At 40.3% G+C, this 26,853-nt stretch overlaps 2 protein-coding genes across 5 annotated transcripts in view; one reads left to right on the forward strand and one right to left on the reverse strand.

Annotated features, from left to right (window-relative positions):
- Positions 1 to 26,853, forward strand: part of F8 (coagulation factor VIII) — a 111,495-nt gene that overhangs the window by 61,703 nt on the left and 22,939 nt on the right. For 3 of the 4 annotated variants that reach the window (XR_013761197.1, XM_079124534.1, XM_079124536.1), the window contains 8 exons: positions 11,373 to 11,526; positions 12,568 to 12,780; positions 13,069 to 13,297; positions 13,500 to 13,682; positions 15,076 to 15,192; positions 15,538 to 15,609; positions 17,044 to 17,129; positions 19,312 to 19,467. Coding sequence is in view for 3 of the 4 variants with exons in the window: in XM_079124534.1 (XP_078980660.1) it covers positions 11,373 to 11,526; positions 12,568 to 12,780; positions 13,069 to 13,297; positions 13,500 to 13,682; positions 15,076 to 15,192; positions 15,538 to 15,609; positions 17,044 to 17,129; positions 19,312 to 19,467 (1,210 nt within the window). In the remaining variant the exon portion in view is untranslated. Of the gene's footprint in view, positions 1 to 11,372; positions 11,527 to 12,567; positions 12,781 to 13,068; positions 13,298 to 13,499; positions 13,683 to 15,075; positions 15,193 to 15,537; positions 15,610 to 17,043; positions 17,130 to 19,311; positions 19,468 to 20,263; positions 24,403 to 26,853 lie in introns of those variants that run through there. The other variant, XM_079124535.1, reaches the window with a different exon arrangement.
- On the reverse strand, positions 23,718 to 25,711 carry F8A1 (coagulation factor VIII associated 1). The gene has a single exon (XM_079124543.1). The coding sequence runs from the start codon at positions 25,610 to 25,612 to the stop codon at positions 24,440 to 24,442; it is 1,173 nt and encodes a 390-aa protein (XP_078980669.1). The 5' UTR covers positions 25,613 to 25,711; the 3' UTR covers positions 23,718 to 24,439.

A 26,853-nucleotide genomic window follows, 5' to 3' on the forward strand; every position in this document is an offset into this window, starting at 1 on the left:
AAACACTATTAAAATAATAAAATCAGAGGCTGTCCTAGGATGAGGAGGTGGTTCGGTGGTTCCCTCAAGAGGAACTCAGTTCCTCAAGACATGCAAGCCTATTAACCTAGTCACTATACTACCTCCATCCTTCCCTGAGCTTCCTATTACCAGCTTGTCCAACACAGTGAGGGAATGGGAACTTCGGTCTTTATGTGGTGGTAGCTCTGTGGGGTCTGTTTTCTGTCTGTTCCTTTGATGTCTTTTTTTCTTTGTGTTGGGGTCGCATCATGTTGCCCAGGTTGTTCTCAAACTTCTGGGCTCAAGTGATCCTCCTGCCTCAGCCTCCCAAGTAGTTGGGAGTACAGTTGAGAGCCACCAGGCTTAGGGAACAAAAGAGAGACCCTGGACTCTTGCCTGGCAAAAGCAAAGCAGGTAGAGGGAGGACAAATTATTAAATGGCCTTAAGAAAAGAACGAAGAAGGAGAGGCCTCGTCCATCAGATATTCCTTTCTGTATTAATAAGCCTACCATAAATGTAAATGGAAATATACAGATTGAATTGCAATCATTGAAAGTGAAAAATGATCTGAACGAACCGACCTTTTGCTTCACAGTGGCAACAGAGGGCTTGCTTATTAGAAAGAATCAATAATAAGAAATTCAGCTTCAGCAGGCACTCAAAGCAAAGCCCTGGTGGGTACATTATTTGCTCCTGCAGAAGAACATTTGTTTGGGGTGTCATGAAATGTCAGACAAGCTCTGGGGAAGGAAGGGAAGAGGGCCCAGAGCCATGTACAGTCACAGAGGACAATGCACTGAAGAAGATCCCTGGGTGTTAGCCTGGCCGCCCAAAAGTGTGGGAAATGGATGTTGAAGGGTGAATCAACAGACACTTTTCCTGAGGTAATAGGCTCTGAGTTAGAACCATCTTGCCTGCATTAAAACCAAAGTTAGCATAAAGAAGGAAATAACAAATATCAGACCAGACACAACTGAAATGGAGATTAGAACAATAAAAACTAAGAAATTTTTTTATTGTAAACAAATGGGATACATGTTGTTTCTCTGTTTGTACATGGCGTAAAGGCATACCATTTGTGTAATCATAAATTTACATAGGATAATGTTGTTTGGTTCATTCTGTTATTTTTTCTGTTCCCCCCACCCCTCCCACCCCTCTTTTCCCTCTGTACAGTCCTTCCTTCCTCCATTCTTGCCCCCCTCCCTAACCCTAACCCTAAACCTAACCCTAACCCTAACACTAACCCTTCCCACCCCCCATTATGTGTCATCATCAGCTTATCAGCAAGACCATTCATCCTTTGGTCTTTTGAGATTGGCTTATCTCACTTAGCATGATATTCTCCAATTTCATCCATTTGCCTGCAAATGCCATAATTTTATCATTCTTCATGGTGGAGTAATATTCCATTGTATATATATGCCACAGTTTCTTTATCCATTCATCAACTGAAGGACATCTAGGTTGGTTCCGCAATCTGGCTATAGTGAATTGAGCAGCTATGAACATTGATGTGACTGTATCTCTGTAGTATGCTGATTTTAAGTCCTTTGGGTATAGGCCAAGGAGTGGGATAGCTGGGTCAAATGGTGGTTCCATTCCAAGCTTTCTGAGGAATCGCCATACTGCTTTCCAGAGTGGCTGCACTAATTTGCAACCCCACCAGCAATGTATGAGTGTACCTTTTTCCCCACATCCTCGCCAACACCTATTGTTGCTTGTGTTCTTGATAATCTCCATTCTAATTGGGGTGAGATGGAATCTTAGGGTAGTTTTGATTTGCATTTCTCTTATTACTAGAGATGTTGAACATTTTTTCATATGTCTGTTGATTGCTTGTACATCTTCTTCTGTGAAGTGTCTGTTCATTTCCTTAGCCCATTTGTTGATTGGATTCTTTGTATTCTTGGTGTAGAGTTTTTTGAGTTCTTTATAGATTCTGGAAATTAGCGCTCTATCTGAAGTATGACTGGCAAAGGTATTCTCCCACTCTGTAGGCTCTCTCTTCACATTACTGATAGTTCCTTTGCTGAGAGAAAGCTTTTTAGTTTGAATCTATCCCAGTTGTTGATTCTTGCTTTTATTTCTTATACTATGGGAGTCCTGTTAAGGAAGTCTGATCCTAAGCCAACAAGTTGAAGGTTTGGACCTACTTTTTCTTCTATAAGATACAGGGTCTCTGGTCTGATTCCGAGGTCCTTGATCCATTGTGAGTTGAGTTTTGTGCAGGGTGAGAGATAGGGGTTTAATTTCATTCTGTTGCATATAGTTTTCCAGTTTTCCCAGCACCATTTGTTGAAGAGGCTATCTTTTCTCCATTGCATATTTTTGGCCCCTTTGTCTAGTATGAGAAAATTGTATTTATTTGGGTTTGTGTCCATGTCCTCTATTCTGTACCATTGATCTACCTTTCTATTTTGGTACCAATACCATGCCGTTTTTGTTACTATTGCTTTGGAATAGAGTTGAAAATCTGGTATTGCGATACCCCCTGCTTCACTCTTCCTGCTAAGGATTGCTTTAGCTATTCTGGGTTTCTTATTCTTCCAAATGAATTTCATGATTGCTTGCTCTATTTCTGTAAGGTACATCATTGAGATTTTAATTGGAATTGCATTGGATCTGTATAGCACTTTAGGTAGTATGACTATTTTGACAATATTAATTCTTCCTATCCAAGAACATGGAAGATCTTTCCATCTTCTAAGGTTTTCTTTAATTTCTTTCTTTAGTGTTCTGTAGTTCTCATTGTACAGGTCTTTCACCTCTTTTGTGAGACTGATTCCCAAGTATTTTATTTTTTTCCAGGCTATTGTGAATGGGGTAGTTTTCCTAACTTCTCTTTCTGAAGATTCATCACTTATGTATAAAAATGCATTGGATTTATGAGCATTGATCTTGTAACCTGCTACTTTACCGAATTCACTTATGAGTTCTAAAAGTTTTCTGGTGGAATTTCCAGGTTCCTCTAAATATATAATCATGTCATCAGCGAACAGGGATAGTTTGAGTTCTTCTTTTCCAATTCGTATCCCTTTAATTTCTTTGGTTTGTCTAATTGCTATGACTAGAGTTTCAAGGTCGATGTTGAATAGAAGTGGTGAAAGAGGGCATCCCTGCCTTGTTCCAGTTTTTAGGGGGAATGCTTTCAGTTTTTCCCCATTTAGAATGATATTGGCCATGGGCTTTACGTAGATGGCCTTCACAATGTTAAGGAATGACCCCACTACCCCAATTTTTTCTAGTGTTTTGAGCATGAAGGGATGCTGTATTTTATCGAATGCTTTTTCTGCATCTATTGAAATAATCATGTGATTCTTAACTTTAAGTCTGTTGGTATGGTGAATGACATTTATTGATTTCTGGATGTTGAACCAACCTTGCATCCCTGGGATAAAACCCACTTGATCGTGGTGCACTATCTTTTTAATACATTTTTGGATGCGATTTGCTAAAATTTTGTTGAGAATTTTTGCATCGATGTTCATTAAGGATATTGGTCTGAAATTTTCTTTCTTCAAAGTGTCTCTGTCTGGTTTAGGTATCAGGGTGATATTGGCTTCATAGAATGAGTTTTGGAGGGTTCCCTCCTCTTCTATTTCATGGAATACTTTGAGGAGTATGGAATGAGCTCTTCTTTAAAGGTTTTGTAGAACTCGGCTGAGAACCCATCTGGTCCCGGACTTTTCTTTGTTGGTAGGCTTTTGATGACTTCTTCTATTTCATTGCTTGAAATTGATTTATTTAAGTTGTGTATGTCCTCCTCGTTCAGTTTAGGTAATTCATATGTCTCTAGAAACTTGTTGATGTCTTCGAGGTTGTCTGTTTTGTTGGAGTATAGATTTTCAAAATAGCTTCTAATTATGTTTTGTATTTCACTCGTGTCTGTTGTGATATTTCCTTGTTCATTCTGAATTTTAGTAATTTGAGTTTTCTCCCTCTTTCTCTTTGTTAGTGTGGCTAAGGGTCTATCAATTTTGTTCATTTTTTCAAAGAACCAACTATTTATTTTGTTGATTTTTCTGATTGTTTCTTTTGTTTCAATTTCGTTGATTTCAGCTCTGAGTTTAACTATTTCCTGTCTTCTACTACTTTTGGTGTTGGTCTGCTCTTCTTTTTCTAGGGCTTTGAGCTGTAGTGTTAAGTTGCTTATTTGTTGATTTCTACTTCTTTTGTTGAATGCGCCCCATGAAATAAATCTTCCTCTCAGTACTGCTTTCATAGTGTCCCAGAGATTTTGATATGATGTCTTTGTTCTTATTTACTTCTAAGAATTTTTTAATTTCCCTCCTGATGTCTTCTGTTCTCCATTCATCATATAATAATGTATTATTTAATCTCCAGGTATTGGAGAAGTTTCTGTTTTTTTATTCTGTCATTTATTTCTAATTTCAATCCATTTTATGATCTGATCGAATACAAGGTAGTATCTCTATCTTCTTGTATTTGGTAACAGTAGCTTTGTGGCATAAAATATGGTCTATTTTAGAGAAGGATCCATGTGCTGCTGAGAAGAACGTGTATTTGTTCTTGGTTGGATGGTATATTCTATATAAGTCGGTTAAGTCTAAATTGTTGATTGTGTTATTGAGATCTATGGTTTCTTTATTCAATTTTTGTTTGGACGATCTATCCAGCGGTGAGAGAGGTGTGTTAAAATCGCCTAGTATTATTGTGTTGTGGTCTATTTGGTTTCTGGAATTGAGAAGGATTTGTTTGACATACATGGATGAGCCAATGTTCGGGGCATAGATATTTATGATTGTTATGTCTTGCTGATTTATGCTTCCCTTAAGCAATATGTAATGTCCTTATTTATCCCTTCTGACTAGTTTTGGCTTGAAGTCCACATTATCTGAAATGAGGATGGATACTCCAGCTTTTTTGCTGAGTCCATGTGCATGGTATGTTTTTTCCCATCCTTTCACCTTTAGTCTGTGGGTATCTCTTTCTATGAGATGAGTCTCTTGCAGGCAGCATATTGTTGGATTTTTCTTTTTAATCCAATCTGCCAGTCTATGTCTTTTGATTGATGAATTCAGGCCATTAACATTCAGGGTTATTATTGTGATATGATTTGTATTCCCAGTCATTTGACTCATTTTTGTTTTTTGACATGATTTGGTTTCTCCTTTATTTGGCTATTCCTTTAGGCTAGTTCCTCCTGTTGCTGATTTGCATCGTTGTTTTTCATCTCTTCCTCATGGAATATTTTGCAAAGAATATTCTGTAATGCTGGCTTTCTTTTTGTAAATTCTTTTAGCTTTTGTTTATCATGGAAGGATTTTATTTCGTCAACAAATCTGAAAGTAAGTTTTGCTGGGTACAAGATTCTTGGTTGGCATCCATTTTCTTTCAGGGCTTGGTAAATGTCGTTCCAGGCCCTTCTAGCTTTTCCTGTCTGGATTGAAAAATCTCCTGATATTCTTATTGGTTTCCCCCTGAATGTAATTTGATTCTTTTCTCTCGTGGCCTTTAAAATTCTGTCTTTATTTTGTATGTTAGGTATTTTCATAATAATGTGCTTTGGTTGGGTCTGTTGTAATTTTGTATATTTGGAGTCCTATAAGCCTCTTGTACCTGGTTTTTCATTTCATTCTTCAGATCTGGGAAATTTTCTGATATTATTTCATTGAATAGATTGTTCATTCCTTTGGTTTGTTTCTGTAAGCCTTCCTCAATCCCAATAATTCTTAAATTTGGCCTTTTCATGATATCCCATAATTCTTGTAGATTCTGTTCATGATATCTTACCATCTTTTCTGTTTGTTCAACTTTGTTTTCAAGATGATATATTTTGTCTTCAATGTCTGAGGTTCTGTCTTCCAGGTGTTCTATCCTATTGGTTATGCTTTCTATGGAGTTTTTAACTTGGTTTATTGTTTCCTTCATTTCAAGGATTTCTGTTTGGTTTTTCTTCAATATCTCTAACTCTTTATTGAAATGATCTCTTCCTTCCCATATTTGCTCCTTTAACTGTTGATTGGTGCGATCATTTAATGCCTGCATTTGCTCTTTCATCTCTTCCTTCAGTGCCTGCATTTGCTCTTTCATCTCCTCGTTTGCTTCCCTGATTGTTTTAATTATGTACATTCTGAACTCCCTTTCTGACGTTTCTTCTGCTGTGCTGTCATTGGGTTTTATTGATATAGTATCTAGGTTTGTTTGGGACATTTTCTTTTCTTGTTTTCTCATATTGGTCAGATGTCAGTGGGACTCTGTGATATTGCAGATTTCCTCTACTTGCTTATAGTGTCCCTGTAGATTTCCAGTGTATCACCTCCCAGCCTTCAGTAGCCTGAAGTCTTGGAGGAACTTGATAATGCAGTGCTTACGAAGAAAGCTGCCCCTAGCCCGCTACTGGGTCCAGGGCTTGGGGCTGGTTCTGTGTGGAAATCCTCTCACTGGGCAGGCCTGCTCCTAGAAGCTGGCTATAGACCGGGCCTGCCCCCACCTGAGGGAGCCAGGTTGCTCGGGAAAAGCCTCTCCCTGACCTGCCTTGGTCCCAGAAGCTGCCTGTGGGCCGGGACCTGCTGCTGGGTTCAGGGCTTGGGGTTGGCTCTGTGCGGAAAAGCTCTCACTGGGCAGCCTGCTCCAAGAAGCTGGCTGTGGATCGAGCCTGTTGCCAGAGAGAGCAGGGCTGCTTGGGGAAGACTCTTGCTGCCCTGCCCTGCTCCGAGAAGCTGCCCCTGTCTGGGCCTGCCACCCGGCTGAGCTTCACCCAGTGGGAGAGACTCACCATGTGGCTCTATGTTGGTCCAAGTCTCTCAATATCTCCCCTTCTTGAATCCTGAGTTCTGGAGTGACGGGAGATGCAGTCACCCTCTAGTCTACCATCTTGGATCTCCAAAGACTAAGAATTTTTGATGAGCTAAACAAAATTTATAGAGGTAGAAAATGGAGTAGTGATATTTAGAATGCACTGAAATAATTGTCAACCTAGAATTGTATACCCATCAAAATATGAATGAAGGTGAATAAAGGACATTTTCAGACAACTAGAAACAAACTTCCCTGATACCAAAGACTCATTAAAAATAGTCTGATGTTATACTTACTCTAAAAGTGGTTGCAACAGAAGATGTGAGAAGCAAAAAGGAGTAAAGAGCAAAGACAGGGTAACTTTGGATAAACATAAGTAAGCATTATTTGTATAAACAATGGTAATTTTTTAAAATTAATATATATATATGTATAGGATTACTTTTTCACAACATGTCTGCTTCTACAACACAGATATTATAAAATCACTGCAAAATGTAAGCCAAAATTTTGAAAGGAGAAGTTCATGTCAACATCATTGTCATTGGACTTAAAGATTTGAGAAAGTCTACCACTACTGACCATCTAATCTACAAATGTGGAGTAATAAACAAAGAACCATCAAAAAACTAAGAAGGGGATTGGGGTTGTTGTTCAGTGGTAGAGTATTTACCTAGCATGTGTGAGGCATTGGGTTTAATTCTCAGCATCACATATAAATAAATAAGTAAAATAAAGGACTATCAACAAATTAAAAATATTTTAAAAAATTAAGAAGCAGGCTGTTGCGATGGGAAGGGGATCTTTCAAGTATGCCTGGGTTTTGGGATAAACTGAAAGCTGAGGATGAGCATGGTATCACCATTGATATCTCCCTGTGGACAATTAAGACCAAAAAGTACCATGTGACCATCATTAATGCCCCAGGACATAAAGACTATCAAAAACATGGTTTCATGCTGACCTTTCAGGCTGACCATGCTGTTCTAATAGTTGCTGCTGGTGTTGGTGAATTTGAAGCTGGTATCTCCAAGGATGAGCAGACTTGTGAGCATGCCCTTTTGGCTTATACACTGGGTGGGAAACAACTAATTGTTGGTGCTAACAAATAGATTCCATTAAGCCACACTACAGCCAGAAGAGATATGAGGAAATCATTAGGGAAGTCAGCATTACCTTAAGAAAACTGGATACAATCCCAACACAGTAGTGTTTTGTCACAATTTCTGACAACATGCTGGAACCAGGAGTGGTTCAATGGATGAAAAGTCACCTGTAAAGACACAAGTGCTAGTGGAATCATGCTGCTCATACCTCCAGTTTGTGTCCTGTCACCAACTTGTCCAACTGTCAAGCCTTTATATTAGGCACTTCAAGATGTCTATAAAATTGGTGGTATTGGTACCATCCTTATGGGACAAGTGGAGACTGGTATTCTCAAACTGAGCATGGTGGTTACCTTTGCTCCAGTTAATGTTATAACCAAAGAAAAGCCTGTTGAAATACATCATGAAACTTTGAGTGAAACTCTTCTTAGAGACAATGTGGAATTCAATGTCAAAAATGTGTCTGTAAAGGGCTAGGGTAGGTAGGCTCAGTGGTAGAGCACTTGCCTAGCATGCAAGAGGGCTTTGGTTCTATCGCCAGCACAGCAAAGAAGTAGAAGGGAGGGGAAGGTGATGGTGGAGAGTAGTAGGAGGGAGAGTATGAGGAGAAGGAAGACTGGCAAAGATATTAATTTTGGCAACATGGCTGGTGACAGCAAAAATGGAAGTACTGGTTTCATTGTTCTGGAGACTATCCTGACTTATGCATGCCAAATCAATGCTGGCTCTGTACTTGTGCTAGATTGTCACACAGCTCACATTGCTTGCAGGTTTGCTGAGTGATTGCCATTCTGGTAAGAAGCTGGAAAATTTTTCAATACTGGAGATTGAATCCAGGGCCTCAAACATGCTAGGCAAACATTCTGCCACTTTAATGCATTCCGGGTCCTTTTTTTTGTTTTGTTTAATTTTGAGACAGGGTCATGTTGATTTGTTCAGGCTGACCATGAACTTGAGATAATTTGGCCTCAGCCTCCTCAGTAAACTGGGATTACAGGCATGAGGCATCATGCCAGGCTCCATTGTGATTTTTATTGTTATGGTTTCTTTCTAATTTGGTCTTGAGATTTCTATCTTAAGAGTGAACACAAGCCAACATAGTTACTTTCTAGGAGAACCCATAGTGGGAGCCAAGTTAGGTTAGGGTGTGTTGGTTAGGTGAGAAACAATGAGGAAGTGAAATCAAAATGCAGAATGGAATAAAATAGTAACAAATACCTAGAAATAAGTATGAAAAAAGTTAACATAGTATTTTCTATGATAATCACTATGGAAAATTACTGAGAAACTTAAATGTAGCTAAATAAATGGTGAGATATAATATGTATATGGACACAAAAACATAATATTTGAAAATGTAAATTATTCACAAACTGATCTATGATTCAGTGCAAATTGAATGAAAATCCCAAGTCTTTTGTGGAACTCAACAAACTTTCTAATATTAATACAAAAATGCAAAGGGTCAAGAATTGCCAAGACTTTCATGAAGAAAAACAAGATGGGAGGGATTGTTATATAACATATCGAGTCTCATTTTAAAGCTATAGTAATTAAAACAATGTAATAATTGGTACAGTGATAAGAAAATAGGTAAATAAAACAATGAAAAATAGACTTACACACATATATATAGACACTTGGTATATGACATAGATGTCACAGAAGAGCAGTTTTCAATAAAAGATGCTGGGAAATTTTGGTATCCATACAGAAAAGACATTAAACTTGACACTTGACTCACAACATACACCAAAAAAGTCCACTCACATTGTGTTACAAGTCTATAAGTGAAAGATAAAACCATAAATACCTTAGGAAGAAAAAAATAAGACAATATCTTGACCTCAGGGTAGGGAAGAAAGATTGATATCAAGATACAAAAAACATTAACTAAGAAGGATTTTAAAAATGAATTTCACTACATTAAAATTCTGAACATAAACAGAAAGAGAAGGTTGGCTACAAAATGAGAGAGGATGTTTGAATGTTTACAATGCATGAAGGCAAAGGACTCAGTCAAGACTATACAGGGTATTCCTCGGAATCAATAAGAAGAAAGCAGATTATCCAGTACAAAAATTGGCAAAAAAGAAAAAAACTTGGAGAGGAGCTCCACAAAACAAGATATCCAGATGACTACTACTCATAAAAAGATTCTCAACCTTATTGATCAAGAAAATGCAAAATAAAATGAGAATGGCATACTACTATGCAACCACCAGAATGTCCTAAAATGTCAAATTGTAGTCAATACCAACCAAGTATTTGTAAGAATTATACAATGTTATTTAAATGGGAATGTTGTAGCTGCTTTGGTTCATATCACGACTATTTGTAAACACCAAAAATTAGAAATAACTCAAGTGTCCATGACTGGGGTATATTCACATAATGAAATACTGTATAACAAAGGGAAGAAACACAACAATGGAAATGAATCTCACAACGATAATGCCAAGTAAAAGAAGCAAGAAACAAAAAGATATACACATGTTTCTATTTACACACTTCAAAAGCAGGTAAAACTGAACTATATTCTTTAAGGATGTGAGGACATAAGAAGCAAATTTTGAAGAAAAGCAAATAAAAGATTATCATAAACATCAATATAGTGGTTATCTAGTGCAGAGGGCAAAGGGTATGATTGAAAGGGACATAAAGTGAGCCTTCTGGCAATGTTCTTTTTTAAAAATATTTTTAGATGTTGACAGACCTTTATTTTATTCATTTATTTATATGTGGTGCTGAGAATCGAACTCAGTGCTTCATACATGCTAGGCAAGCGCTGTACCATTGAGCACAACCCCAGCCCCTGGCAATGTTCTTGATCTGGATGATGGTTGTACTTTTGAATGAAAAGCACTTATATTGTATACACTTCATTGTATGTATATGATTTAATTTACAATTTAAATTTTTTTTAAAGTAAATAAAAGGGATCCAAGAATGGGACCTTGGGGCTCTATTATATTTAGAGTATGTTTACAAACTACAATCTTTCAATATTTAACAAATATTTTTGAGTACTACTTTGTGTCAGGCACTCTTCCAGCTGCTGGAACTTCATACTAATATAAGAGGATGGAATTAACTACACAAAATGTTGCTTAGCTGTCTAGTAAAATGAGAACATAAAAGTTGACTCAGATACCATCTAAATATAGATAATCTTCATCTAGATCTCTTTTATGAACTCCTGACATCTGTATATTTGCCAATGTAATTCACATTGATGTACCATATGTCTAAAACTATATACCCTAAGCTACTCCTCCTCTAGGGTTCTCCATGTCAGTGAATTGCATCCCATACACTCATTTGTCCTGACCAGAAACCCGAAAGTTATTTGTAATTCTTGTTTCCTCCCTGACCCATTGCACTTGCAATTCATCATCAATTCTATTAAACGTATCCCAAATACAGGAAAAGCAATGATGTGAAGCATTTCTACCCACTTGGTCAATGAGGATACTGCTTTTTCTCTACTTTTTCTGCAGGGATCAGAGTGGCAGTGCCCCGCAGTTCAAGAAGGTAGTTTTCCAGGAATTTACTGATGGCTCTTTTACTCAACCCTTATACCGTGGAGAACTAAATGAACACTTGGGACTCTTGGGGCCATATATAAGAGCAGAAGTTGAAGACAATATTGTGGTGAGTTAAAGACAATGAAATTACAATAAAATTAATTCCATATATTTATTTTGTTTCTGATTATAAAAATAATTTACTCTAACATTTGAAAAAATTAAAGTACAGAAAAATAAAGAAGTTGAAAAATTACCGCTTATTTTTTGTTTTATGCTCCTTTTTCCTAAGGATTTTTCTCTTTCTGTATTCAAAATTATATCATATACAATTCCACTTATTTTACTAAATGTCATATAATTAACATTTCTTATGTCATTGAAAACACTTCCTAAGCAGAAATGATTGCATATTTATTTATTATATGAATTTATGCAACCGTTTATTTACCATTTACTTTGACCAATGTTTTAGACAGTTTCTCTTTTCACTATATAAATAAGTCTCCAGTCAAAATTCTTTTCCTATGATAAAATTCCAGAATTGCAATGCACATGAACAATTTAAGACTTTGCCTTATGAATTATAAAATTCTTCCTTTTTGACACTATCTTTGGTTTTATGTTTATAAAAGTCCCTCCCTATCCAGACACTTAAAAGAATCAGAATATTTTCTTTTATAGCTTAATTATTTACATTTTTCTTTTTAATCTATCAAAAATTCCCATAAACTAGATGTTATTTTGGTACATCATGTGAGAGAGCACAGCAGTTTTATTTTCTGTGCAAAATAGACAGCCATTTTCTCAGTTGATTGTTTATAGTAAGGATGCAGAGAATCTGAAATTATGGGATTGTGGGTGCATTTTTTTCTGACTTGAATTTTATTTTACTTTCCACATGCTATACAATATGTGTACTTTTTTCAAATTGAAAAAAAGTCTTTAAAACAAGTCTTTTAAAAGATAATATGCATTAATCCTGAATTGTGTCATGAAGAACCTTAAGTATTAACTCTTTTAAAACCCCTGTGGTGACATTTTCCCTTTTACTTTGAAATTTCCTTTAAGTGTTTAAGAATTTTCTTTTTTCTCTTTCATTGTTTTGTTGTTGTTGTTATCTTGATTTTTTTTTTTTAACTTTTGTGTGTATGTGTTTTCTCTGCAGGTAACGTTCAAAAACCAGGCTTCTCGTCCTTATTCCTTCTATTCTAGCCTAATTTCTTATAAGGAAGATCAGGGAGAAGGAACAGAACCTAGAAAAAACTTTGTCAAGCCTAATGAAACAAAAACTTACTTTTGGAAAGTACAACATCATATGGCACCCACTAAAGATGAGTTTGACTGCAAAGCGTGGGCTTATTTCTCTGATGTTGATCTGGTAAGTAGGTTTTCATTTGCTGGGTACTTTATCTGGTTTAAAAGAAATGTCTTTGTATTGGGTGCTTAGAATTTTGGTATTTATCCTGAGCACAATGAAAAGCTTTAATAGGAGAGGGGATGTCATATCTGTGTCTTAGAAACATCCTTCTAGAACCTACTGAAGTGGATGAACTCTTCTGTGGGAAGATGGGGGACAGGTTAAAATGGCAGAAAAGTTGATGAAAAGTCTAGTCTGTTCATAGGTGAGAGAGCTTTCACTAATAGGGTTGATGCCTTCCCTCCCTAGGAAAGAGATGTGCATTCAGGCTTGATTGGACCCCTTCTGATCTGTCACACTAACACTCTGAATCCTGCTCATGGGAGACAAGTGACAGTGCAGGAATTTGCTCTGTTTTTCACTATCTTTGATGAGACCAAGAGTTGGTATTTCCTTGAAAACATGGAAAGGAACTGCAGGGCACCCTGCAATATCCAAATGGAAGATCCAGCTTTTAAAGAGAATCACCGTTTCCATGGTAACATATCCCACACCCAAATATTACTGTGCAATATAGCATGCACTTATTCAAATGAGCCTTGAACCAGAAACTTGATCATTGCATGATGTGAGAGAATATGTGCAGGGATGGAATCCACACAGCTATCAGTATTTTTGGTGGAGTGGAGGGAAAGAAACTTGTACAATGAAGTTTAACAGGTTTCACTGTTCTTCTCCAGCAATTAATGGCTATGTGATGGATACACTACCTGGTTTAGTAATGGCTCAAGATCAAAGGATTCGATGGTATCTGCTCAGCATGGGCAGCAATGAAAACATCCATTCTATTCATTTCAGTGGACACGTGTTCACTGTCCGGAAAAAAGAGGAGTATAAAATGGCAGTGTACAATCTCTATCCAGGTATGAGCCAGTTTGTGTTTTATCTACTGTACTTGAGTACTTACTTTTCATAATACAATCACTGAACAAAGTAGACAAGCTTCCTTCTCCCAAGTAACAAGTCAAGTAACTTTAATGTACAGAGAGATAAATCAATTAGCAAATTAATAAGATGATTTCAAGTACATAAAATTGCTATAAATGGATTAGAACAGGATAAATGGATGATTAAAGTCACCTTCCTAGGAATACATTTTCATTTTCCTTCTCAAATCCCATATCACACTACTAGTTATTCAAAGAGTGATTTATGTAAGTATGTAACCAGTATGTATGACAGTGTTGATTGAAACACAATTTTATTTTGGTTCTCCACTAAAACAGGTTTAATAGTGGGGGTAAATTTCCCCTCTTTTCTCATAAATATTCCAATAAGCCCTGTGATTTTTCTACTTACTCTTTTTTTTCAAATTTATTTATTTTTATGTGGTGCTGAGGATGAAATCCAGTGCCTCACACATACTAGGCAAGCACTCTACCACTGAGCCACAACCCCAGTCCTCCAATCTTAATTACTATCTATAACACTCAAGTCAAACATTACACTTTACACAATGATCTATAAATTTCACAGATTTTTAAAAGGTTAAGGCAGTCATGGAGGTTCTGGTGGCTGAACTGAACAAAGTCAGAGAGCAGATATGAATGCAAGAGTTACTGCAGGTGGTCAGATAAGATTCCAACAAGCCAGCCATAGAACTTATTTAGGGTACAGAACTGTCAAAATGAGGAATTTATTCCAGGCCAGGGTCCAGACAGACATCAGGCAGTTTTGAATTGAGCCACGTTAAGCAGTACTTACTCTTAAGTAATAAACAAACCTGCACTTTATATGTCACATACAGTTCAAGTCAGAAATTATAATGTTCATTCCAGGATATTGACCAAAATTCTGTAGTTGATTTAACTTCAATCTTCCCTCTCCAGCTTGAGCATGCATCAGGTTAGAAGTCTGCATTGGACAAGAGAAACATGGTTGAGTTCTCTGTTTCTCTGCTTTGGCTTTATTGTGCCTTCCCAACCCCTCACTAGGCTCCCTTGGATCCCACATCTGGTCAACAGGAAACAGACCTTTTGCTTTGAAAACCCAAGGGAGTGTAGGCCAGTCCTAATATTACAGGAGTAGCATTCTCCTGTATCCATCATCGAAGCATCTAGTTAACCTGTCTCTGATTTTCTGGGAGGGAAGTGGTCAAAATTCAATCTCCACCTGCTCCAACTAGAGGAATTACATAGCAAGTGGTAGAGGAACTGAATTTGGTAGATATTCTTTGATATTCTACATAAGTCAGTATATTTCGTGTTCATTTTTTAGTGAAAAGAAGTAAGTTTTGTTTCTTTTGGTTTTGCAAAGGTGTTTTTGGGACAGTGGAAATGCTACCATCAAAACCTGGAATTTGGCGGATAGAATGCCTTATTGGAGAGCACTTACATGCAGGGATGAGCACTCTTTTTCTGGTGTATAGCAAGCGTGAGTAACACTGTGGGCAGAGGCTCCCTGCCTACCTAGCCTTTATTTTTGGTACTGAGGATTGACCTCAGGGGCACTCGACCACTGAGCCACATCCCCAGCCCTATTTTGTATTTTATTTAGAGACAAGGTCTCGCTGAGTTGCTTAGTGCCTCATTGTCGCTGAGGCTGCTTTTGAACTTGTGAGACTCTCAAGTCACTGGGATTACAGGCATGCACCACCACCAACCCAAGCCTACTTCTATATAGCTTTCCTCCTTCTTGGAATTATTGCCTTTGTTGAGAAATATAATACAAGTTCATGCCATTATTAAATTTAAAATGAATATTACTGTTTGATTTCAGAGTGTCAGATTCCCCTGGGAATGGCTTCTGGACATATTAGAGATTTTCAGATCACAGCTTCAGGACAATATGGTAAATACTAATCTTTTTCCTCCAAGAACCTGGGATGAATGTATGTATTTAAAATTTCTATTGAAGAGTCTTAGATAACTAATCCACCTCCATGCTTTCATTAATTATACTCCATCAATGCAACTCAGATTCATCTCATCCTCTCCATTTTCCACTGTGACCATCTTAATTCAGACCTCTTTCATTTCTCACTTAGACAATGACACTGCCTCCTTAAATATTCTCTTGACTTTTAGTATTGCTCCCTTGAACCCATTCTCTTCACTTTTGTGTTAGAAGTAATGGTTGAATAGCATCTATAGAGTTCTTAAATATTCTTTCTTTTCTTTTCTTTTTGTTACTGGGAATTGAACCCAGGGGCACTGAATCACTGAGTCACATCTCCAGCACTTTTTAGTTTTTATTTTGAGACAGCGTCTTACTAAGTTGCTAAGGATCTCGATAATTTGCTGACTCTGGCCTCAAACTTGCAATCCTCCTGTCTCAGCCTCCTGAGTTGCTGGAAGTACAGGTGTGCAACATCATGCCAGGCTGTTCTTTTCTCTTTTATCATATTTTATTGGTGCATTACAGGTATACATAATGATGAAATTTGTTGTTACATATTCATACATGCACACAATGTAACAGTATAATTTGGCCACTCCCCAGCACTTCCCCTCCCTCCACTTCTTCCACCTTAATCCCTTTACTGTACTCATCTCCCTTTGATTTTCATGTTTTAGAATGAACTATTGTCCACAGGCCAAATCTAGCCCAATATCTGCTTTTTTATGTGAGTTAACAATAGTTTTTTTCTATTTTTAAATGGTTGAAACAGGAAGAATATCTCATGACATGTGAAAATCACAAAATTCAAAATTCAGTGTGCATTATAAAGTCTTGTATTGGAACATAGCCACACCCATTCATCTACACATCATTTGTGGCTATAGCAGTAGTTATGTATTTGCAAGAGACCATATCATTTGCCACTCTTCAATTATTTACTATTTGGCCCTTGACAGAAAAAGTTTGTCAACCCCTATTTTAGAGGGCAAAAATTCCCCTTGAAAAAGAGACTTGAGAGTTATTTACCAAAATAGTAATATTTGTCTCTGGGTAGAAGAATCATGCTTTTATTTTTACTAAAATTTTATTTTCATTTTCTGATTTTTCTGCAATGAATATACATTATATAGTAAAGCAATAACATCATTTGTTATAAAATTCCAATTTCAGCTAAATAGAGGCACTAACAATCTACAAAGTTATTAAAGTTTACAAGAGGGAATATACAATAACAAGCAAAACTCTTACATAGTGATCAATACTGCTAGGCTTCAAAAATTTTATACCTTTATCTTCTCCAAAAGAAAGTAATGTTCTTTCCATGTGTCTAAGGACCAACTTAGATGGATATAATTTCTCTCCTCTCCCCTTTCCTGGACAAAGGACAGTGGGCCCCAAACCTGGCCAGACTTCATTATTCTGGATCAATCAATGCCTGGAGTACCAAGGAGCCTTTTTCATGGATCAAGGTTAGAAAATTTAACCAATGAGGGGAAATGTATCATGTTTGATCACATTAGTTATTCCTCTTATTCATCTTGCAAGCTCAAAGCATTATACAAATCCTTTATATTGCAGTTATTCCCATCACTCCTAAGACTGTGTATTCTCTTGTTAGATGCCTCCAAATGAATGTGTCCTTCAGTCCTCCAATATTCTTTAACACAAACACAAGTAGTTCATTCCCCTACCTGATAAGCAAAGACATTGTAGCTGCCTTTCTAAAACCGAGTCCATCTTTTTCATCAGTTTTACACCACTGGATAGTAGGAAATACATACTTGAATTTAGTGCAATCTGGTGAACTAAGGTGGAATTAATACCTCAAATAATGTGCTTAGGTTACTTCAATTGCTTTTAAAGAACTTAGGCATTTAAATTTTCTCACTTTTCTATTTCCTCTAGAGTAGCACTGTCCAAAGGAAATAGAACATGAGCTGCAAATGCTAATCACATGTTTGATTTTACATTTTATAGGAGGGAAGTTAGGATAGGCATCTATTCTGGTGAGGAGGCCTAAAGGGCAAACAGCCTGACCCACAAGCACAGGAGCACTGAGCTGACTTGAAGGGCACCAGATCAACAAGACCAGGCAATCAGCAGGAGGTAGTTGGCAAGTCACATGGAGATATGCAACTGCGATGTTAATATACTTTTATACTATGAAACATATTACCACCTTGCTTACTTCTTAGTAGAGAGATATGTCTTCCAGTTACACTGAAATATCTGGGTGGATACATTGGTTAAGCTGTTAAATCTGTAATTTCCAAACTGTTCCAATGTATGAGTTAAAAATTAGAAGAGATAAAAGAAGATGAAGTAGACAAGCTTGGAAGTTACAGAATGTAGGTAGGCTAGCAAGGCTTTTTAAAATACTCTAGAAGGTACAATAGTCAGTGGTCCAAAAAAGCACTCTCATACAATACTAAAGAAACAGTACAAATCAATTCCACAAAAATCATGATTTTTGCTCCTGGTACTTTCAGTTGTTTATTCCACAATACCAACAGGAAAAATTATGTGTCTTCAATTAGAAGTACCATCTCATATGGGAAAGACAGTTCTGTGTCCTGTTATCTTGCTTTCATTTTCTCCTACACTTATATTACTTATTACTAAGTTTAATAGCTACACTTATTACTGTTCCCTCTACAGAGGAATATAAGTTCCATTATGACAGTGCTTGGCACATAGAAAGTGATAATAATATTTTTTAAACAAATGAGTACGTGAATGGAGCCTACAGTCAATTGAAGGAGTTCATCATTAAGCACGAGTCATGACTAGTCTAATTCATGTGTAGCAAGCGTCTGTGACAATATTAAGTTTTATTTGCTTGTTAGGGCAGTAACATATATCCCTTGTAATGCTTATGTGGTCAAGATCCTCTTCTTTAAGAGCTGACCATTCCTTTCCACTCTGCTATTATTTCATGCATTCATTCCAAAATATTTGCTGTGTGTCACCATGATACCATATGACCATGTTAGGTCCTGGGGCTAGAAAGAAATTTATTGAGTGTTTGGCAAGTGCCAGTCATTGAAATCAGCACATTATATGTATTAACTCTAATCCTCAGAGGAAAACATTAATATTATCTCCACTTTACAGAAAAACAAATTGTGATGCTAGAAAGGTTAAGTGGCTCAAACAGGTTCACTGCCTTATGGATCTCAGTCTAATAAGGAAGACAGGCAAGCAAAGCATTTGTCAAAATATGGTGGAATAATTTACCAGAATGAATTTATATATGAGGTGAAATGGAAGCATGATGTTGGAATGAGGCTGGTATGGGGAGAGGGGAGGAAATTGGCTTTGACTAGACTGAGGCTGAGGTGTGGGTGTTAGGTTCTATGGGTCCATGTGTGCAGCACAATTGATGTTTATATACAAGAAATGATTCCATGATTTGGAGTCTGGTTTATTAAGAAGCACAGGCTCAATAAGCACTTTTTCTACTCGTTCCCACCATTTATCCCACAGCTACACACATATGTTCAGCTTTCAAAATTTGTGTCTGCTTCACCCGTATATCCAAGGTAACAATGCACACATGTGTAGCAATGTAGATTGTCCCTAAACCCATAATTAATTTCAGAGGATATTGCACACATTTTAAAACAGGTTTAAATAATTTTTAATTGATAGGTGGATCTGTTGACACCAATGATTATTCATGGCATCAAGACCCAGGGTGCCCGTCAGAAGTTCTCCAGCCTCTATATCTCTCAATTTATCATCATGTATAGTCTTGATGGAAAGAAGTGGATGACTTATCGAGGGAACTCTACTGGCACCTTAATGGTATGTACTTAGTCCTTTCAAGAGAATTAATGAATGCTTTAAAGATCTGAGGGATTTCAGATATGGAACAAACACTCTTAGATTCTATAAGTTTAACTTTAAAAAAGAATTTTCTACCTCTGGGCAATAGTAATGATTATGGACAAAGGAACAGAGAGCTTCGTAGTTCTCCATATCCTGTGGTTGTAAGCAGATATGACTTAGGAATTAAGGACAAGAGTTACAGATTTGCAGTGACGAATGCTCAACTCTCATCCCCAGGTCCATTATGCTATGGTAAGGGCACTGGTGGGAAGGAATGGAGCTCTAAGACCTGGGATGGGGAAATTTAGGCAGACATGGATGAAGCTGAGAATTTCAAAATTCCAAATCCCTCTGAACTGTCTTTGCCTGAGGAATCAATCTCCCCCCAATTTCTAAAGCAATAATTCTTCCCCTGCATAAAAGCATTTCAGTGACCACAACTGAGATAGTTGCTTCACAAAACAGCTTTTCCTTAGTGCTCCTGCTTGGCCATTACAAAGCCAAATGAGAGATGGAACAAGGCAGTAGACCACCACAGATTCAAACAGGTGGTGATACCAAAAAAACAATTGCAATTCCAGATAGTATACCTGTTTCAGAGTAAATTGACACAGACACCTGATATAGAATTATTGATCTAGAAAAAAGATTTTTTCTTCATTCCCATTGAAAAGCAAAATCAGAACATATTTGCAGTTATGAGGTAGGAATGACAGTATTAATTTGGTTATTCATATCTCAGAGCAATGACAGCCCCGTAGTTCTTTGTCAGAACATAGACTTGAAGGACTCCAAACATCTTGACATCCCACATTGATGACATTATGCTGACAGAACCTGGTAAAGAGGAACTAGCAGTCACCCTGTTTTTGTGATACACACACACACACATTCCCACACACTAAATGAACCTGCCTTGTTCCTGACTTCAATGTGAATTGATCCCATGTTTCACTGTTTAAAATAATCTTCACTGTTAGTTTAAAATATTTGTAAACATATTTAGAGTTTCCTTCTATTTCTATTTTATTGGTAATGGCAGCTGAATTTTATTAAATACTTCTCTAGCATCTTGAACATAATCACATTTCTTCTGTATTGTATTGCTAAATTATATTCATATTAAGTGGTGTGCTGGCAGGTGACTAACAGTCAACTTAAAGGCAAAGTGGAGAGAGGTTAGTGAGGAAAGACTGGGATTTATTGTGCTCTCATGGGCTCCAACACACCATTGTACTACATGCCTAGGACAACCTCCTTCACTCATAGGGTATTTATCATTTAAAACTTAGCTGGATCCAATTTGACAACATTTTATTTAGAATTTATCTGTGAATAAAATCAGTTAACCGTTTTGGGGGTGCTTTACTTTTTATGTTTTGGCATGAGGGTTACATTAGACTTGAAAATAAATTGGGAAAGCTCCATTTTTTTCCATGAAACTATTGCTCTAGAATAGTTTAATTGCTGTACTAATTGCATTTAGTAAATTTAGAAGGAATACCTACTTGAACCTTGTGCTTACTTTGGGGGTAGATGCTTGACTATCTTTTCCCATTTGTTCTCTGATTATTGGGCTTCTTATTTATGCTACCTGTAAGATGTGTACACAAGAGCCATCTCTCTCTTCCCATGCCATATATCTGTATCTCTATAAAACACATATATTTCTCTTTTTCTGTCTCGCCCCTTGATCAGAGTTGGCAAGTGTTTGTCTATTCTATTGGTCTTTCAAAGAATCAACTCCTGGTTTTAAAAATGAAATGTAGTTTTGAAATAGATGCTTTATAATTAATTAATTTGTTTAAAACTTTACAAATCATTTTATGTTCTTTTGGTTTATCTTATTTATGTTTGACCCCTGCAATCTGGAGTTGAATATCTAGTCCATTTATTTGAGTCTTTATTTTACATTGAGAAGGATAAAATAATTATGAACTATTCTCATAAGGGTTATTCTTTTAACAGTTATTGAAGAACTGCTATGTTCAAAGTCTTTCTTTCTTTCTTTTGTGGTACTGGGATTGAACCCAGGGGTGCTCTACCACTTAGCTATGCCCACAGAGATATGGTCTCTCTAAGTTGCTGAGACTGGCCTCAAACTTTCAATCCTTGTCTCAGCCGGCTAAATTACTGGAATTATAGGTGTGTACCACCATGCTTGGCTTATGTTCTAGGTTTTAATACAGGGGTGGGCAAACTATAGCCTATGGATCAACAAAGAAACAAGAGTTTGCCACAGAGATCATTTGTTGCTAGGAAAGACTAAAATATCCATATCTGGATATTTGTAGAAAAATTTTGTAGTCTGCTGGTCTAGTCTAATGGTAGAAGAGATCTAGACAGTTAACATTAATCCTCAGGTACCAGAACCCTTCAATCACAAAGTTTGCCCTATTTACTAATTTCAATCTTGTTTACCTTCCTCCAGCCTAGTCGTTATCAAATGTCTTTATATCTTTATACCAGTCACACATAATATAGACATTCATAAGCAATATTTCTTATAAAAGGAGTATCTAATAATGGGGAAAATGAAAACACTATCCTCTTTAAGTATCACTGTTTCATTTTCAGTAGTTTACAGTATTTTTAATTATGATCATATACCTAATTCCTGACCCTCTGCTTCTCCCTCCACCTTGCCAAGGGCCTAAACAGGCCTAAATAGGCTTTTCTTATGCCCCAATACAAAAATCCTCACCAGTTTTCCTCCGAACCCCTAAACATTTTTGTCAGAATAAGACAGTCACACAGGCCCACAGCTAGGTCTGAAAAAAGCCAAAGAGAAAAGGAGCATGCACCCTTAGCACTTTTGCAATCAGTTGGACTAAGCTTTGAGGACTACGTAGTAATCTTCCTGACATCAGAGAGTAACGTTGTGGCTGAATCTATCTCACATGGACCTCTTTTGTATTTCCCACTACTTTCACACATTTGTGGTAGAAACGGATGCCCATAATACCCAAGTCCCACCCATTTCAATATTGCAACCTTCTATAATTCTCCATGAAGAAAGCACACACACAAAGTTGTGTACCTAAATATCCCTCCCAAAAATGAGTATTGCATATAACTTTAGTATAAATAAGGATGCATGCTTCCAAAGTTTGATTTTTGAGTTATATTTCAGAGTTTTAAAAAAATGTAAAAATAACTAGAAATGAGAAAAATTAAGCTGGTTTGCATGTAACTTTTGGTTAATAAGCCTTGGAAACGATATTTTAATTTTTTTATTAACATGCATTTATTGTACATAAAAATGGAGTCTGGCATGCCATTTCAACATATGCATAGTGTTTGACAATGGAATGCCATCATGCTTTGAGGGAACAAGGGAGCTGCCTTGCGTATGTGATTCCACAATAAGAGTCATGCTCCGAGTTTAAATACTTGCATTAAATGAAAATTGCAATGTAGATTATGTGTACCTGTCAGAAGTATACTAGAACTGTGACTTCCAAGCCAAGGAGATAACATTGCCACTGGAACTGAAGAGTTGCACACATTTTCATTGCAATAATCTGAGTAAGGGCCATATTGTCACTGAACCCAGATTTGGAAACTACTCCCACAGAAAAAAAACAATGTGTGAGAGCTGAGTGCCATGGAGAAAGAAAGTGTTCTTTCAATGGTCAAAGAATGGAGAAAATAAAGAGTTTGCTCATAAATAAGCTTCTCAAATCCAGGGGGCCGAGGGTTACAGATATGATAATAATGAAGAGGGAAAGGCTTATAAAGGACAGGAATATTCATGTCTTTTCTGGGAATAAGCAGAGATCTTCCAGAAGATCTGTTTCCATTCCTTTATGGTAGCTGGTAGATGTCGTTAGCTTTAAATGAGAGAGGGAGGGAAACTAGGTAAGTCTAGGTCAAGTTAACCCTGTATTAGTTTTAGGCATTTCTCAATGATCAGTATGTGTACATGCAGTGCTGAGGAAGAATCTCACTCAAAAACTAAGGCAACAAAGGAGACAGTTGCAAAGAGAGGAGAGAGATGCTAAGCATTTTCATCCCATTCCAGTCATGCATGGAATATCTGCAGGCCCAAACGAAGGGTCAGTGTTTTCAGTAAAAGCAGCCTTCAGGCCCCTGAGGAATAACTTAGGCAACCATTATCCTCAGAACCCACACTCAAGTGTCATCTCCAGCAAAGCCATCAGGAGAGTAAATGTATTACCCAATCATATGACCTCCAAAATTAGTGATTTTAAAGTCATTTAAGATCAAGTGAAATGGAGGGTTTATTTAGGTTTTTCCTCTGTAAAAATGACAAATGGCCTCTGCCACAGATTCATTCATTACCCAGCATGGGCGGCCAGCTCCAGGCACAGGAAGACCAGGAATACTGTATATTTGACAAGAATGAATATATTCTGGGGCTGAAAGAGTCTAGTTCTGCTTTTTGCTTCCTGACAAGCTGCTGGGTTACTCTAGTACAGATAAGGCAAACCTCAACCCCAAAAAAGGAGTATTAAAACAGTTTTATCATGGACATAGCAACAAGGTTGTAAGGCATAAAATAATTCCCATGAACATGTGAGATGAAACACAGGAAGAAAATTAGGGATTACCAACACATAGAAATAGACTAAGAAATGAGACATAAAGACATACAGATAATTCAGAGTTGTGCTAATCCAACTCTGTTCCCCAATGCTCACTAGGAAACAAAGATGAGGGTGGAAGAGAAAGAAGATTAAAAGGATTTTCATTTTTAATGTTGCAGTTTTTTGGAAGAGAGCCATGTCCTTTACTGTGATTCCATAATATTCTGTTTTGTTTCTTCTCTTCCATGGTGGAAATACACATTTGGTAGGTAACTTCAGTCAACTAAATTCCCACTGTGGCAGTAAGAGGAAATGCAGAACGTGGATCAGAGCCTTTTGCAAAGGTGGATGAATGAGGTTGTGTACCAGGCAAAAAGGTCTTTGGTTAATGTGATTTATCAGATCCCCTGTCCTGAGGGGAAGATGGTTTCTTGCAGAACGAGGTGAAGGAGGTGGTTCTGCTCAGCAGTCAACAGAGGCCACATCTCCACCTGCAGTGACTTGACAGCTTCTATGTCCTTTTCATGGGTAGCCATGACCAAGGACTGCAGCAGCAGAAAGAGTTCCTCGGGAAGCTGGCCGCTGCTCTCCTGCCCGTGGCTGTCAAAAGCCTCCCAGGAGTACTTCTCCAGAGTCTGGGCGTGCTCGGGCAGCAGCTTGGCGGGAGGTGGCTGTAGGAGCAGCAGCAGCAGCACACGGGACACCTCGCAGCGCACCAGCACCTCGGAGAAGGCGCCCAGGGCGACGGGAGAGGGCGCGCCAGAGCCCGGGTTGGCGGGCAGCGGCGAGGCGGACGTCGCTGGGGTCGCGCCGGCTCCGGGCTGGGGCCCCGGGGGCGGGGGCTGCGACTGTGCCGGGGCCAGCGGGGTCTGCTGCGGCGGGGGCGGGAGCGGCGGCTGCACCGGGTGGCTGCCGTGCTCCCGCGCCAGGCGCTGCATGCGCGTGAACAGCGCCAGGGCGCCACTGTAGTCGCGCGCCAGAAGCTGGCAGGAGGCGGCGTCGCCCAGCGCCTGCAGCGCGGCCAGGGGCAGCAGGGGCAGCTGCAGCTGGGCGGCGCGCTGAAAGTGGCCGGCTGCGGCGGCCGGCTGGCCCAGGTCCCGCAGGGCGGCGGCCAGCTCCAGGCACAGGGCGGCGGCGGCGGCCGGCTGGCCCAGCTCCAGGTGCAGGCGCACGGCGGCGCCCAGGGCGCTGGCGGCCGCCTGCAGAGGCTCGCCGTAGGCGGCGGGGCACACCAGGCGCTGACGCGCGTCGCACTCCTGCCGCAGAAAGAGGCGCGCGGCCTCCGTGAGGGCCAGCGCCTCCCCAGGCCCGTGGAAGAGCGCCTGCTGGCACCGCGCCACGGCCAGCTGGCACCAGGCTGCGTACGGCAGACACTCCTGGGCGCGCAGCTCGCGGCCCAACTGGCCGAACTGCTCGCCGGCCTCGGCCACGTTCGGCTTCCGCAGGAAACGCTTCTTCAGCTTGTTCGACACCAGCCGGTACCGCGCCAGGAAGTCCCCGGCCTCGGGGCCCGAGAGCACGCCGCCGCCGCCGCCGCCGCCGCCACCGAGGCCGGACGCGGAGGCAGCCATGTTGCCGGCCCCGGGAACTTCCGGCCGCGCCTACGTGGGCAAAGGTCCCGGCCGCGACGTGCCCTGCGTCAGGCTGCAGCGGCCTAGGGCGACCCGAAGCGCGCGCCGGGCTCCGGCGCCCCCGCAGTCCCCCGTCGCCCTGGTGATGTGCCAAGGTGAGAGGCAGGGCCTGGCTGGGAGGCGCGGATGCCAGGCAGGGAGGCGGGCGGGTCCGGGGCTGGCCTAGCAACCTACGCGAACCGAGAGGCGTGGAGGCAGCTGCCTTTGCGCAGCGCGGTCAGGAGGCGGGGCTTGGCCCGGAGCCGGGTTCCTGGGCCACTCCAGGGTCCTGGGCAGGCGTGGCCTGGCCGGCCGGGGAGCTGCTTATGCAAATCGAGGGCGGAGGGGCGGGGCCTGGCCTCCCGTCGGCGCCCTGGGCGAATCCCGGGTCCTGGCCGGCTGCGTATGCAAATCGGGGCTGCGGGGCGGGGCCCGGCCGGCGGCCCGCGACCTACGCACACCAACGAGGGATCACGGGGGCCGGGGAGGTGGGGCGGACGAGGGCCCTGCGCGGAGGCGGGGCCCCTGCGCAGGCGCCGGCTGTTGCTAGGTTGCAGCTCGTGGAGCTCGGTTGCTAAGGGCGCCTAGCAGCAGCTCCATCTGAACGTGACCAAAGCTAGATCCCTGACCCTGCTTGACCCTAGTTCCCTGCTCGGGTTCTTCCGCATGTTCCCCCTCACGCCTCCATCTTGGCGTCGAAGCCCCTTGGCCGGTGGGCGCCCAGGCCCGCCGCCACTCTGGCCGCCCGTCCATCCCCACCCCGACTGGCCGCCTTTAGACGTGGGTCCCAGAGTCGTGGCCACCCCGTTCCGCGGACTTGGGCGGGCGGCAGGCAGATGGATAGATAGATAGATGCAGGCCCTGAGTCGCTCAGGGCCACGGGGGAGGCGTCTTCTGTACCCCGAGGCCCACGCTGGCCAGCCCTCGCCGCCCAGGGTCACCCCCTGCACTGGCCCCGCCCCAGGGGAGCCGCTGCCTCCGCCGCCGCCTCCCCCTGCTCCCGTTGCTCCCCCTGCTCCCCCTTCCTCCTCCTGCTCCCCCTGATCCTCCTCCTCCCCCTTCTTCCCCCTGGTCCCCCTGGTCCCCCTCCTCCCCCTTCTTCCCCCTGCTCCCCCTTCTCACCCTGATTCCCCTGATTCTCCTGATCCTCCTCCTCCCCCTTCTTCCCCCTGCTCCCCCGGTCCCCCTTCTCCCCCTGATCC

The sequence above is a fragment of the Sciurus vulgaris genome (assembly GCF_902686455.1).
Source record: "Sciurus vulgaris genome assembly, chromosome: X".
NCBI lineage: Eukaryota > Metazoa > Chordata > Mammalia > Rodentia > Sciuridae > Sciurus > Sciurus vulgaris.